The 16801-nt window shown below is 40.3% G+C and overlaps 1 protein-coding gene across 1 annotated transcript in view; it reads right to left on the minus strand.

Annotated features, from left to right (window-relative positions):
• The window catches only part of LOC139720998 (contactin-5-like), a 103002-nt gene that overhangs the window by 30956 nt on the left and 55245 nt on the right, over window positions 1-16801 (minus strand). The window contains exons 7-12 of the mRNA XM_071632329.1: window positions 15077-15201; window positions 11516-11672; window positions 9359-9521; window positions 7484-7635; window positions 5814-5965; window positions 2748-2865 (exon numbers count right to left, since the gene is read on the minus strand). Coding sequence (XP_071488430.1) covers window positions 2748-2865; window positions 5814-5965; window positions 7484-7635; window positions 9359-9521; window positions 11516-11672; window positions 15077-15201 — 867 coding nt within the window. The remainder of the gene's footprint in view (window positions 1-2747; window positions 2866-5813; window positions 5966-7483; window positions 7636-9358; window positions 9522-11515; window positions 11673-15076; window positions 15202-16801) is intronic.

Here is a 16801-nt window from a genome sequence, read left to right on the forward strand (position 1 = left end):
TTGTTTGTGTGTATACGTGTGCCTGTATGCTTGCGTGTGTATGAGGAATATAGTGGCGCTACTGTGGCAATACAAACGCCTTCAGAGTGTATGAGCACGTGTTTAAAGAATTCACACCAGCGTTGATCTAAAAATAGTATGGGTGTGTCAACCAATATCAGCGGTGAGGCGGGCTAGGCGAGAGAGAGACCGAGAGAAAATACATACGAGGGAGGTACCTCCCCAAATGTTATTTGTCTTTGTTCATTTTTCACTGCAGTCATTTTCTTCCATCAGTCTTATAAACTATAATGTCCATACCACTATTCTTTGTCCCAGAATAGGTTTGGCATGCTTCATGCATGAGCGAATAATTTTCACACGCCGTAAAAATTTGTCAATCCGTTAGTTGATTTTAGCACAAACGAACTGCCATTGCACACCGCTTTATACATACGTAATACAAACAAACACCAACAAACACTTAAACAAATCCTCATAATGCAAATAAACCAACTCAACACTTTTTTCCTTGATATTTATTGATTTCATTCAAATCATTCATAAATCGACCCATTCTGGGTGCAACATGAAAAAAAAAAAAGTTACAAATGGAAATTCGAAACACAAACAAATCCATTTGTCAATTTATACCACAAATAATCTCACTTCAACATAGATAACTTGATTATAGACCAACCCTACTAATAATTTCTTCACGAGAAAGTTTTTACATGTATGGCCCTACCAAACCTATATTACTTGAATATGTTGGTTTGGATCATGTAACACCTTCTTACTTACAAGGGCATATACATAAAAAAAACACAAATACATTACACAAATCTGGAATGAAATCAGTCATAAAAAAAAACCCCGACCACCCCCTCCTGAGCGTTCGGACGAATGAGCCTTCAGAATAACAAACTTTTGCAATAACGAAATGTAACCCCCTTCCCACATACCGACGCACACCCGAACCGATACCACATTCCTTCCTGATGAAACGATTTCCCAATGTTGATAAATAAGACATAATGGACCGTATGCAGAAAAGCAGCATCCGCCCGCACGCAAGCTCCACTCCGAATTCATATACAAATCTGCCAAACAAACTCATCAAATTCAAAGCTGCTGATAAAATCATTATCAACGTTTATGCCAGCAACAGCTTACTAGGTATCCCTCCCCACGCGCAGCTAAAAAACACATACGCAAAAAAACTAACATAATAAACACATTCTTCCATCACACACACACACACACACACACACACACACACACACACACACGCACAAACGGACACTAAATTATCATGTGCACGCGCACATACACACTTCCTTGAAACCTCACCATGACTTTTTACATGGCATGTTTGCATGGATGTAGCCATGTAAGTTATGTGTTAGTATTTCAATGATTATGTCCAGAACGATATTACGAAGCAAAATGTGCTTCGAGGGCGGGCGACAATCCGTGCCGCCAGCCCTCGTCACGGATTGTCGCCAGGCGACAATCCGTGACGGGGGCGACAATCCGTGTAGGGGCGACAATCCGTGTCGCAACAATCCGTGTCGCAACAGTCCCCTTTTGGAAACATGTAGGCTTAAACGTTAGTTCTATAGGCCGTGGCAGTGCAGCAGTGCATTCAGCATGTAGCGAACGACACTGCTGTGTAATGTAGGCCCTAATAGGCCACCGTACGATACACGTATACGGTATTCACCATAGTTGATTCCTCAGACTCGAGGTACAGGCCTACAGCTTAGAACTGCAAGAGGAGGTCTAGGACTAGAAGTATAGGTCTACAGTGGCTACGTTATCCAGATCATCTTTAGAATTGGTCTTAGCTTCCTAAAATAATTCCTAAACCGTACCTGATATGTTGTGTTTCTGCTGCAATTTATGAAATTCCTCTGTTACTTGAAGCAGTCACTTTGTCAACTGAGCTGAATTGCATTGATCACACACACACGCCATCACACCAAAGATTACTGTGATGCCATCGGCACATACTGCACCGCGCTAGCTAGCTACTGTCTGCAGTATCATTACTAGGCACACTGCATACATTTTAATGTGAGAAATTTAGATATCGATCACAGAATCTCGATTGCGTGCAAATCGTGGATTCCCAAATGTACTATATCACGCTAGATAGTAAGTCTTTGCACCGCATTCAGCTGCGTGTAGAGTTCCAGTAAAACTACCCCTTTTTGTGTTCGGTACAATTATATTTCAAGAAACTTTACACATGGGATATAAAAGAAATTACTCATTATTATTATTATTATTATTATCATTATTACGAACTAATTGTCGATGAAACAGTTTTAGACAATGTGGGTTGAGACTAAACAGGTATCAGACAACATGGGAGTAGACCAAGTGATAGCTCACTCTCAGTACATCGGGTTACTAAATACCACATTGATTGTGTTCAGTCTACATGCATTTCCTCCAGTCCCACTCCAAGTGGACTTTAAATACATATCCATTGCTCAAGATATGACCTGATTTAATACTTGTAAATATGGAGAAGATTTTAGAATGTGACTCAAATTCTGGTCCTTGGGGACCTCGTCCCTAGCTCCAAATGCAGCCATTAGCACCATCTGACTAACCTCATATCCCCTAAGAATGATTATTTTTATGTACAGCTTTGTTAATATCTAACAAAGACAAAAATTAATGGACAACAGAAATCACAATATCTTGAGTGGGCCTTGGGTCCAATAAAGTATCAAATGATAGAAAGTGGTACTCACAGTTTACCCGAATTCTCACTTCTTGACGTGCCTCTGTGATGTTATTGCTGGCAAGACACAAGTAGTGACCACTGTCTCTAACAAGAAGTCGCTTGAATTTGATGGTTCCACCAGAAATCTGTGGGAGGGGGGTGATGAAAAAACTCACAAAATAAGACTGGATACAGAGCAATGGAAATTCAAAATGCTATAGAAGTGAGTGACACCATGTTGTGTTGGTAAAATATTGAGTAAATGTGAAAACTAGATATATCGCTACGGCGACTGATATGCCTCTGCCATAATGCATGGTTCTCCTAATAGGTCTATAGTACAATGTCTTGACAATGTGTGATGACAGTTTCACACAATTGGCAAAATATTAAAATGACAGGTTTGCCACAAATGTGCTGAATGTTCACTTTCCTACAACTTGGTTCAATTGGATGAATGATTAAAATGTCAGAGCGCAGGTATTTGGGGAACTGATGATTTTTACTTGACTTTTGACTCTTTTACAAGTTTATGCATTGAGTAATTTTCAAGGTATTGAGAAAAAGTATAATTTCAGTATCAAATGGGAAAATAGCATTATCTAAACCTGGCCTTTGACCTTTGACCTCACAGTTCCAAAGAGAATCACTGTTAGGTTGAACATGCATAAATATGTAAGTTTCATGATGATACCTTGAGTTACTTTTGAGATATGGAGGAAAAAGTGCAATTCAACCCTTTCACTTGACCTTTGACCTTTTGACCTTTTGGCAAGAAATTTCCCACAGAATATATATCGGGTAATACATGCATACATCAAGTTTAAAAAAAAAAAACCCTTCAGGCATTGCATAAATATAAGGAAAGTAGTGATATTTTGAGGAGTTGACCTTGACCTTTGACCCCCTGACCTTTGAACCATGACCCCCAACTTCCCTAGATAATCACTGCCCATTGGAACAAGCATATATACTAAGTTCCATGAAGATACCTTGAACCCTTTGCGAGATATGGAGAAAAACATGAATTTTCAACCTTTTTTCCACAAAATAACCTGTGATCTTTGACCTTTGACCCCGTGACCCTTAAATCCAAACAAAGTATTATCCCCCCAGGATATACCCTCATACCAAATTGATGTAAAACCACCACACGGTTCTTGAGATATCGAAAAAAACAAAATGGGACGGACGTACGGACGGACGGATGACCCGAAAACATAATGCCTCCGGCCACTTCGTTGGCGGAGGCATAAAAAAAGGAACACTTTTTTAAAGACAGGCCGACCAGACACAAACACACACACTCATTAAAGATGTCAATTTTACAAAACGGTGAAACTGCACAGTCCATCTCCTATTCCTCGTCTTGTAGGCTGATAATGTTCTGATGATAGGATACATTCACACTGCATATTTCATGTTTACAGCAAAAGCGATCACTGCAGCAAAACATTGCATATTGATTTAGTAGAGCTTTATATTCATAAGGCATATGGTTTAGTAAGTTTGTGTTTTTAATTTCATAATGAACGGGATTTATCACTTGTCTCTTTTTAACCCTAAACACAAGGATTGGCGTTTAAATCATCAGATTTCTGTGACTCATATTTTGCCTGTTCAAAGGCCTGCATTTTGCCAAAATGTGAACTGGCTTACCACAGTAGAAGCAATTTGGTACATGCTTCCTTCTTGCCAGTCCATCAGAACCTGAGGCTGCGGCTTCTGTGCCACCATTAATTCCACAATTTGTTCCTGCTGCTATTGCATGCACTGGCTCAATGTTGCTTGCTGATGAAGCCAACTGATCTTTCACATCTTGTTCAGCATGTAAAACAGCAGCCTCAGTTTCTAATGGCCTATCTTCTACTGACATTTCACTTACAAAAGTCTGTCTGGCCTTTGGTCGCTTGCTATTATACTGATCAAACAAGTCTAATGCATGGCAAGAAACTCTTGCCAGGATAAGCAAGTTGTAGCATAGAGCAAGGCTGCTTGCTCCGGCAACAATCCTCATCAATGAAAGATGAATATCGCAGGAGAGATGAATATCGCAGCTCTTTAAATGTTTTGCTTCTGACCATTTGCAGGAGTTACACTTATAATGCACCATAAACACATATCAGGGTCATTGAAAATTGGTTGAAGGATTCCCCCTTGTGCTGCACACATAACTCTTTTACAGCAACTGCAATGTCTCTTTAGAGCCAAGATACTAAGTGTTTCAACAATTTCAATAAGGACTTGAAATCTGAGGAATAGGCAGAGTGACCTTTGACCTCTTGACGAGCATCTCCATCAAAGTGATTCAAAATGACCTGCGCTTTTTGACTGACAGGGATGTCACATTGGACACAATAAATACCAACTCTGTCTAGCCATTGTGCTTGAGGAAGTTCCCCAGCAGTGGTAGGTCTCCAAGAAAACCTGAACATTTTAGTGCTTACAAATGGGTCAGTCTACCTCCTGGTAACACATTGGTTAGACTCGTGATAAGTTTCTCTACCAATTCATCAACCTCATTTTCTTTGGGCTTAGCCATCTCCAATTTGCTGCCAGCCTTACTCTGTAACTGAAATTCACTACACCAACAAGTCAAGCACTAAAGTTTCAACACACAGCTAGGGTGAGGTAAAGGTTCAACTTCATGACCAGATATGTGAGTACCATGTAACCACACCCCTACAAACTTTTACACATGTGTAGCATGCACCCATCACTTGGACAACCACATGCCACACACAGCTTTGCATTGGAGACTTGTGGTACTGTAAAGATGGATCTTTGCCCTATGTATTAATGCAGCAGTACCTTAGCAAACTTTTTACACCAATGTACTTCATTTACTGCAATGTGTATGCAGGGAGGTATGATCAGCAGGTTCACAGATGTAATTCCAAGGAAGTTCTGGAGCAATTCATTGTGCTTTCAGATGTTTCAGACATTGTAAATGCAGCATTTTCACTGCCCTGCAAATAATTTTGTGGCCCTTATATTGCAGAACAGTCATTTAAATAGGTGAAATCAATCTCAAATATTTTGATGAACTGCAGTGTCATCACTGCAATTGACTAATGAAGGAACTACAGCTTACCATCCTGTGAGAGTCATTGAGTAAGTGCAGGCCCCTGTATATCCACTCAACTACAGGGGGAGGGCTCCCTCTTGCCTTACATTCAAGCGACAATGCCTTGCCTTCATCTCCCTCATACGTGGCTTTGAGTCGCGGGTAAATCACAACAGGCTCTGGAAGAATATAAAACATATTTAGCATCACATTACCAAAACAAAAACAAGGCATGAAAGCAAAGTATCTGGAGGTGGATGAAAACCCTTGGAAAAAAATAATAAAAGGCATGATGATGTAGAGAAGAAATGATAACTTCACTATCAGATATCACCTTCATGGCATCTCCAAAAAATGCTATCCGGTCACACTTACTACAATGGTAGACAACTACTGTTGGGTATCCTCTCTGTGACATCTGAATGTCATGGACTCTCCAGAGAGCAAAAAGACTCTTTTACTTTTGCAACATTTTTGAATAACAACATTAATGTTGAAGTCAAATAAGGTGGGAAAATTGTTTTGGTTACATTAAAGGGATAGCACAGTATTGGTGGAGATGAGAATTGGGCTTTTAACTTTTTGCGAGATACATAGTGTACCAAGAAAACACTTATGATACAGTACAGAGCATACCATTTTAAGAGGAATTCAAAGTTTATTTGATAAAAATCGGGTTTGGAATGACTGAAACATCCAAAAACAAAGTGAAACAAAGCGATCGTAATAAAGTGTGGTCCCACACTTTATTAGAATTGCTCTTTTTTGGATATCTCAGCCATTTCAAAACCAATTTTTATCAAATAAATGTTGAATTCCTCATAGAATTACGTGCTCTTTCATATTTCATGAGAGGTTTCTCATTATCTCATCGAAAAATGTTAGAAACCTGAAATTAGGTCTCAACCAAAACTGTACGATCCCTTTAATAAGTATTCTGTTTTAATACTCAAATCAAAATTTTTGATATTCAAATTGAGCTAGGATTTTTGATGCATGCTAATTGAGACAAGAAGTCTTGTCACCTCAGGGGCAATGTATGACATATCTAAAGAGGCAGATTCAAAATACAGATTTTACCAGCTGGATGAAATAAAGTGGAGAATGCCATTTTTTATGGTTGCTCATCATTACTCCATTAACTCAGCATCATCAGTACACTGTACTTTCTCATGCACTGGAGCAATGTTCAAAGTCTACATTCATAATAGTATACTAAGAACATCCTGATGTATATACCTTGGGCTCCCGTTCTTGCAACAAGACAAAATTGCAAATTGCAATGCCCCATAATGTTCACAATGAAATTTTCCTTACTCTGAGAATATTAGCATGAAAACTTCAAGACTTTCTTGCAGATATTAAAATCATAATTGATGAGATTCTCAGCCTGCCTCGTATCACAAATGCCGTACAAACACACATAGTTGCTAACTGACATTGCCCTTATCTTTGAGACATAAATCCTAGGTTCTGCACAGTTTCTGTGCTTTAAACATACTCAAAACAAACAATGAAATCATACTATATTGATTCTTGCATTAATTCACATTTTCATATTTCATTCAAATGACAGTGAAGTGGAGCAGTCAATGAACAATGACTTACATAATGACAGGGGAACATAAAGACTGTCAAACTGGACTGGAAACAATTAAATGTAACGGAAGTCCTTTTTCTAGAGACATGAACCTCACCAGCAAGTAAAACTGTGGTTTCAGCTTCAATGACTTCTGGGTTTTCTTTGCCTAGCTCTGTGGCACGACAGGTGTAGGTCCCAACATCCTCAGTGGAGACCCTCAGGAGATACAGTGTGTTGTTCATCAACATTACCTTACAGGAAGGGTTGCTGCATGACAAGCAGAGAGAGAGAGAGAGAGAGGGAGAGAGTGCGATAAAACTACATGTCTTGGTTCATTCTTCACAGTGTTTGGCTCTATTGCCCAATTTTTACTGTCTCATATCAAGTGCTGGATCCTTTACATTTCCCCATTGTGATTCTGCTTCTATTCTATGTAGAGCAAATGATAAACAATCAACTGCTGAGAATTAGTGACTTCTGCACTCTGTGTCAATGTTTAGAATAGTAAGAAAATAATCAACGTTGGTGAAGGTGATGGGACAAACTATCACTTCCGAGGCGATCTGGATGTAGCTATCTTTCCGAAGCGCAGCTGAGGAAAGATAGCGTACACATTCAGATCGCCAAGGAAGTGATAGTTTGTCTCATTGCCTGAAACTAAAAGTTGATTATTTGCTTTATAATCCACATCAAGGGTCCTAGAAATTCCCATTTTATCCCACATCTGAAACCGTTTTAGCTGTCTTTAGGTATCATTAGGGCTTAGGCTACGTGTGCGCGTAGATGACAAAACAATGAATTTGCTACGCGCACCGCTCGGCACTGAAGTGAAAGTGTGTTGCACTGTGTGCTATCAAGTGACCTAGTTAAATGATAGTCCACAGTGCAACGCACTTTTATTTCGCGCGTACTCATCTCGCGTTAAGACTGTATGGACTGCCAGAGATAAGCAAAACAAACAGCTGTCTTTATAGATGACAAAACAATGAATTTGCTGCGCGCACCGCGCGACACTGAAGGGAAAGTGCGTTGCACTGTGTACTATCAAGTGACCTAGTTCTTCTCAGGTGATGTGATGGGCAAAACTACGCTCTATCACGTGATCAGCTCTTGACCAATCCTATAGCAAGATTCTTAGTATGTGGAATATAATTTCTCATAGTCCAACACCAAGATTAATTCTAAGCTCATACTGAACATGGACTGGTAAACTCACATGAGGACATAATTTACACAGCTTGATGTCATGGAAATGACTATTGTAATCTTGACAGTCACTGCTCTATCAAATATTGATGACTTTTGTAACATTATGAAAACAATATTTGTTCATAATGTTTGAATTGTTATGATGGCTGAATTGTAAACTTACACCACAAAGCCAAACTCATGGTGATATTAAGGTAGAGTTCATTGAGCCTGAGACTGTAAATGCACTACAATGAGTCCTATGTCTTCAGTTAATAATGGTAAAAAGTGAAATGGCAGCATAACAGACCATGTGCTGGTTCAACCACAAAAAAGTAGACTTTATTGTGATCGTGCTAATCAATACTCACCATAGTTCATAAAACATGATTGTTAGTTTGATACAAAGTTTTGTGACGATCTGTAAAGGAAGTTCTCTTCACATACTTATGCATACACGTACAAGGCAGAGGCGACAACATACTTATATTCATGGTGAACAAAGTAATGTAAAATGAGGAATGTTAGCGTGCATCTTAATATCGCGAATTTTGTGAGCGCCAAGATTCACGAAATGAAAATGCACATGAAAGTTTTTGTCTACACTGTGTGCATTGAATGCCAGCGGCAGTTCGCGAAAATTTCATGCCACAAAAAAGGCCGTTGGCTCCAATTCGCGAAAAATTCATGCCGCAAATATATAACATGTTTTACAGTAATATTCAATGCAATAAAGTAGGGAATAATAATACAATAATATTGCAAAGAGTAGTCAAACATTAACATCTGCAGTGTGTCATACCTATCAGCCTGATCTGGTGTGCACTGAGTTTCAACTGGCATTCCATTCTTAAGCCATTCAATGCGAACACCACGGTCAGCTCCACCCACATGGCATGGTAACTGGGTAGAGTTGCCCTCCTTCACAGCTACTAGTCGTCCAGCTCTCTCCACAAAGTAGATTCCTAGATGTCAGTTGAATTATGCACAATTATCATCTTCATTACGTTTCAGTGATTCTTGGCATTATCTTAGATGCTGCCAATAGTAATGAACATCAAAACATTTTAAATGAATGTTGTGCAAGTGATGGCTTCTACTTTTTGTGAGAATAAACAGATACAGAAACAATGGAATTGTTAGCTTTCTCATGAACACATATGCTACAATGACAACAATGAGTATAATGTATAATATAATGCTCTGTCATATGTTGTGGTGCTGTAAAGTGATTTATAGTATCATCCCACTCACTTCACACAAGTCTGTAAGTGCATATGCTCATCAAGGTATTATATAACCTGCACACTCATATCAAAGAAATAAGAAGTGCCCCTGTCATCTGACTGCTCAATTATCATGTAATCTTTTTATCTGGCAGCACAATGCTATCAAAATAATATACCTGATACACACCAAGAATCAAAAGCCAGTTACACTGGCAAAACCTCTTTAAAGATTAAGTTGCCAAAGTTTGGCCAGTGTGAATGCAAACTTCCCAAATATGTTCTTTATTTTTTTTATAACTTCTCAAGAAACTTTTCATGAAACTTCTCACTTTTTCCCTTACGTAATGTCATAAGCAACAAGTGTAGACAATCTTCCTCTTCACAGGTTGCATTATGTTCTATATTATATCAAACTACAGTCAGTACAGAGTTTAACCTCTTCAGGGAGAAAGGTTTGGGGTAACACCATGTGTTGATAGCTTCTTTTTTTTTGTTGGTGTAAACTATCAAAAAAAAAAAAAGACTGCTTGTAAAAATAGTGTCCTACTTATCAGAGGTCTGCGCCCCATTATCAAATGAAAATAGCGCACACTGAAAATGTTTCTTGGAGGCACATTTCCTTCACTATACAAATCTTCAAGCAACACATAACCTTCCTTTTTAAGAATATTTGGGCCCATTTGAAACAGATAATTTTCACAGATTTATTCTGTGGATCAACAGGAATTGTGTTTTGGTACAGAACTCACTGTATAATTGGGAGAGACTGGGAGGGGCAAAAATGGCACCTGTAAGTGGGGTGCCTCAAGGCATCAATAAGACATACTACATAAATGCCTATACATGCATATGTACATTGTATGGTACATAGTAAGTACCACTTCACTGTACATCATACAGTCAGACCATTAAGTTATGTTACTCCCGCAGGCACTGTGCACGGGGCCGCTTCGTGCGGTTGCGTGCAGGTTCGTGCGATTTCGCACGGGTGCGTATGGCTCCGTGCGCCCCCGTACACGCCCGTGCGGAGTCGTGCACCCGCGTGCGGATCTGTACGCCAGCGTGCGGATCCGAACGCCTGCGTGCGAATCTGTACGCCCGTGTGCGGATCCATACTCCCTCGCACTGACTGGCACGCAGCCGCACGGAGGCGCACGAGGGCGCACGGAGGCGCACGAGGTCGCACAGGGTCGCACGGGGGCGTACAGAGGCACACGCACCCGCATGAGATCGTACGAAATGGCACGAAGACGCACGCACCCGTACGAAACCGCACGCAACCACACGAAGCAGCCCCGTGCGCAGTGCGTGCGGGAGTAACATAACTTAATGGTCTGACGGTACCTCCCCCATTGGGAGCACACAGCTTCAACTGGGTGCATGGCTCATGCACTTTCATATGGCTTGTTGCTTTGAGATCCAGTAATATTTTTTGTTCTTGTTGCAGCAGCCATCTTTCATATTCTTTTTTGTTCCCTAGCTCAAGGCAATGTCAATTTCAGTTGCAAACACACCAGTAGTTGACTGAATTATATATAATTACAGTTTAATCATGTTCCAATCCATTGATCCAATGAGTGAGGGTGCTGTGGCATAGTGGATAAGACTCCCGACTCCCAATTGGGTGACACAAGTTCGATGCCAACCCAGTGCTTACATCCTTGGACAAGATGTACTATAATGATCACATGTAGCTTCCAAAAAATCACAGACAATTAATCACTCCTCACCAAATATGTCAAGTCTGGTTGTTCCACTGTAGACATATCCAACATCGTTGACTGCCTGACAGGTGTAATTTCCTGCATCTGTTGCTAGGAGACTGTTGATAGTCAGTAAGCCATCCCATCCCTCTTGGACATGAGTATTTCCTATGCGAGGAATTGCCTAGAAAATGGAACTGAAAATAATCAGCTGTCTGAACAGTGGGAAGTTGCAATTTATGTGTACTTTGTTTGTAAACAGCCATTGATTTAAGACTGATGTACATTTCACTCAACTGCAACATTTGTATTTTTAGGATGCCAGCCCTTGTGGTTGCATGCTTACCCGAGCCTCAAAATAAATTCAAATCTGATGAAAGTCATAATGGGTATCATTAACTGATTTGTCAAATACTGTGCAGGAGTTATCTGAGTGATTACCATCCTCCACTTTAAAAGATGCTGCTTGCAATTTTGAGCATTTTGGCCCTTGAGGGACCTGGCCCTGTCCAATGATGCCTATGTGGACAATGTATGGTATACCTTTAAGTATCTATGTTGTCTACTTTAAAGATATCCCTGCTAAGTGTGTTAAAAATCTGTGACATGTAGTTAGTAATGAAAGATTTTACTCCAAAAAAGGCTCCTTCATATGGTCCATATTCCTCCACACATCTGCCATGTAAGGCAGCAAATCTGTTTAAGTAATATCATAATATATAACAAGGGGTATTAGACTGTGTGCAGCTTATGTATTTTCTATGTTTTGTAATGAGCTCCGGCACCAAAACTTGTTCAGTTATATCATGTTAATAAAAAAATAAGGTCACCATCCACACTATCCATACACTTTGTTGAGTTCATTTCATACCTTTGACCTGATTTTCAAGATCTATCCTGATCTGAGGATTACTTCCTGAAAAGATTTCCTTGGATCATATGAGTCAAAAGCCCAGATACATGTATTAAATGAGGTCAACTACTTGACTAAAGCAAATGGGTAGAAGGACCGATGTGATTCAGCCAGTTCTGATCGAATGTCATCCATAATCATAAGCTTTGGCTTTGAAACAGAAAACTCTAAGGTTCTTGTGTTTACTCTGTATCTCAATACTGCCACTAAAGTAAAGACTTTACTGCATCTACCCACTCAGTTGGACTGAAGTCTCTGAAGTCCAAACTATCATAGTTTGTTCCTCAATTGTCCAAAGGTGTGAGACTGGCTTAAAAAAAAACAAGGGTGTTTGCTGCAAATCAAGTATTTCACACATCTGTCAACAGCTTGATGAAATAATACAAAAAATTAACAACACATTTGAGCAAATGAAATATCCACTTAAAGACATCCTTAACCCCCATGGTACATGGACTGATTTTGCTATGACACATATTTCTGACAGACACCTGCCTGAGTATTCTCGGGACTTGTCTTTTTACAGGTTAAGAATGCACTGCCATGGTAACAGCATCTTTATGTAAAACATTGTGGATTGAAGTAATTTTCTCACATGTAGGTGGGGGTATTAATCACATTCAGTGATAGTTTCATTTATTGCCAATTGTGTATGCATATTTTTAGTTTTACTTTTCAGCCTTACCTAGAAAGTAAGATTTGTTTGTTTTTATCATATCTTTATGTCATTGCTAATTCAGAGTACTGTAATGTCTATTTTTATGATTATTACAGTAAACATGTACAATTCAGCCTTTGGCAGGCAAACATGATTTAAAGGTAAAACATCATTCTTTAACGCCTGAACAACTGTCAAATTTCACTCCAAAATGTACATGTATGCCTAAGAGATGTGTGGAATAATGTTGTAATAACAAGATATTCGTTGGGTAACGATGAAAATGCCAAATATCAACCTAAAAGGTTTGCATCTCAGAACTTACTCAATTGGGGTCAGGCTAACTTGGACTCGGGGACAACTCGGCCTCACTTTGATGGTGGGGCCGAGTTGTCCCTCTGGATTGTACAGTGCTGTACTATGGTGGCGCTTAGCATTCTGGCTGGTTGCAATTATGGACAGAGTTGATACAATGCGCGCATAAAAAAACCTCTTTGGCACGCATTCAAAGTAAATGCGCGCCTACGTATAGAATGTGCCTATCATGAGCTGCATATACATTGTCTGAAATAGGGCCGAGTTGTCCCTATAAGACCAAATCGACCTGGATCCTTCTGGAATACAAGAGACTCGGGGGTCTCACGCTCATCTGAGTATCACAAGTTCACCTTCCATGCATTCTTCAAGACTCTTCCTTGAGAACATTGGAAACTTGGGATGGGGTCAGCTTTGAGAGCTGGGGGCATGGTGTCAATTTGCATATTCCATCACACTGGTAAAAAATAATTGCCAAGTACATTGTACTTTATAGAAGGTTGGACCATGCCGTTTGAAAAAAAAAAGACTTAAAGCTCTATCACTTCTGATTCTAGAAAAGAATAGTATTGAATATTCCTTAATTTAGGAGATTTGGGCCCCTGGGGCCCCCCAATGAAAGCATGTTGCCCATTAAAAGACTTTGAGATTCTATCCCTCTAGGAATGCTATTTGCAAAACTTGGTGAAAATCCATTACGTTGTTTTCAGCAAGAAGATGAAAATGTACAATTTAGGTCTGCATTTGGATCCCCCCCCCAAAAAAAAAAACCTCGGGGGGGGGGGGGGGGGGGGGGGGCTGGATCTGCAATGAACAAACTAGAAACTACAGTCATCAATGTACAATTAACTCATAGTAACTTTGCTTTATCACTTCTGGTTCTAGAGAAGAACCGTAAATATTTCTTAATGTTGGGGGGTGGGGGGGAATTAACAAATTGAGATCTTAACCCCCTGGCATACTACCTGCCAAGTTTGGTGAATATTCATCAAGGGGTTTTCAAGAAGAATATGAACATGTATAATTTAAGTCCCCATTTGGACCCATCCCACCCCACTCCCCTAGAGTTTGGGGGGGGGGGCACCCCTGATTCTGCCATGAACAAACTTGAAACATTTAACAGTCATCAATATACTGACTCATCTCATTGTATTAGCTTAGCTCAATCACTTCTGGTTTTTGAGAAAATCTTTAAAGATTCCTAACAGGGGGGGGGGGGGTGGGTTGAGCCCCATGGGGGCCCCCCAAGTGGGGCATGGTGCCCATTTGATGGAATTGAGATCCTATCCCCCTAAGAATGCTACCTACCAAGTTTGGTGAAATCTAATCACGGGGTTTTCAAGAAGAAGATGAAAATGTACAATTTAGGCCCCATTAGGACCCCTCACCACCCCCTCCCCTGGGTCCCAAGGGGGGCACCCCTGATTCCGCCATGAACAAACTTGAACCTACAGTCATCAATGTACTCACTCATCAACTTAGCTCTATCACTTCTGGTTCTACAGAAGAAGATTTTTAAAGATTCCTTAATTTTAGGGGGTTTGGACCCGTTTGGGCCCGTTTGGTAGTACAAGCATAGCTAGCTTCTACCGGAGGTATTCCTGAACATGTGTTTGTCTAGAAATAACACTGATCTGTGACATGTGAAACTTGTTGAAATGAAAGGAAAATAAATAATCATGTGAGATGGTCCATACATTACCCGTCCATTCCTGAACCAGGTGAATCTTGGGGGAGGAAACCCTAAGGCTGTACACTCCATGGTAAGTTGCATCCCAACATGTGCTCTTCGTACAGCAGGGTGTTGTGATGTAATCCTTGGGGGTGCTGTACACAGGTAATCAAAGTAATTAATTTTTATTCATAGAAAGTAATGATGTTCAAAAGGCTTCACTATACAGTTTACAGTGTTCTACACTATAGCAATCAGTGCAATACTCTGATCATAATGGGAAACACACAGGTCATGTGTAAACCACACTAACTGACACATAACATACTTTATTTCTTCACAAATCAAAGCATGCAATAAACAATACTAGGTTACCACCTGCCTATGGGCAGGTAATTACAAGGGGAAAAAAAAAATACAATGGACCACGTCAACACAATTGACAAGGACACACACATATATATATACACATACATTTATAAACATAATACATTTGATCAGCTGTTTCAGGACAAAAATAGAAAATACAATTATTTCAACATACATGTAACCAACACCAAAAAAAAAACTAGAAATATCACTGAAGGTGATTAATACCCCCGCCCCGTGACGACAGTCTTACCCAAGGAATGATCTTTCCTTGATCTTCTGCCATTTAAATGCCGTTACCATGGCAACGCAGCTTCCGACACGTCCGAAAAATATGTCTTGCACATCTTCCCACCAAGACTATTGTGTGTGCCACATTTCATAAGCTTTTGTCAAAAACTGAGGAAGTAGTTCAATCCACAAGATCTTTCCTTGATCTTCCGCCATTAATATGCCGTTACCATGGCAACGCAGCTTCCAACACGTCCAAAAAATATGTCTTGCACATCTTCCCACCAAGACCAATGTGTGCCACATTTCATGAGCTTCAGTCGAATACAGAGGAAGTAGTTCAATCCGCAAGATCTTTCCTTAATCTTCTGCCATTTATATGCCGTTACCATGGCAACGCAGCTTCCGACACATCCGAAAAATATGTCTTCCACATCTTCCCACCAAGATCAAGGTGTGTGCCACATTTCATAAGCTTTGGTCAAACAAGAGACCCGCGGGTCTAGCGCTCACCTGAGTATCGCAAGTTCACCTTTCACGCAGTCACTAATCTAAATTATTCACAGCTCTACCAAAATTTGATGAGGCATTCTCAAGTGGAAGATGAAAATGTACAATAAGGGCCCAATTTTTTCAAGATTCCTTAATTTGGGGGAATTGGGGCCCCCTGGGGCCCTCTGGGTGGGGCATGGTGCCCAGTTTGATAAATTGAGATCCTGACCACCTAGGGATGCTACCTGCCAAGTTTGACAAAAATCCATCATGAGGTTTTCAGGAAGAAGATGAAAATGTACAATTCAGGCCTCCATTTGGACCCTTCCAACCACCCCCCCCCCCCCACCCCCAAGAGGGGCACCCCTGGATCTCCTATGAACAAACTTGAAACTACAGTCATTACTGTACTCACTCATAGTATTATCTCAGCTCTATAACTTCTGATTCTAGAGAAGATTTTTAAAGATTCCTTCATTTGGGGGGTTTGGGCCCCCTGGGGGCCCCCTGGGCGGGGCATGGTGCCCATTTTAACAAATTGAGATCCTAACCCCCTAGGGATGCTACCTGCCAAGTTTGGTGAAAATGGGTCATAGGGGTTCTCAAGAAGAAGATAAAAATGTACAACAATTTAGGCTCCATTAGGACCCCTCCTCACCCCCA

Source organism: Diadema antillarum, unplaced genomic scaffold (genome assembly GCF_040938485.1).
Source record: "Diadema antillarum isolate AM-2024a unplaced genomic scaffold, OU_Dant_1.0 scf00000136, whole genome shotgun sequence".
Lineage (NCBI taxonomy): Eukaryota > Metazoa > Echinodermata > Echinoidea > Diadematoida > Diadematidae > Diadema > Diadema antillarum.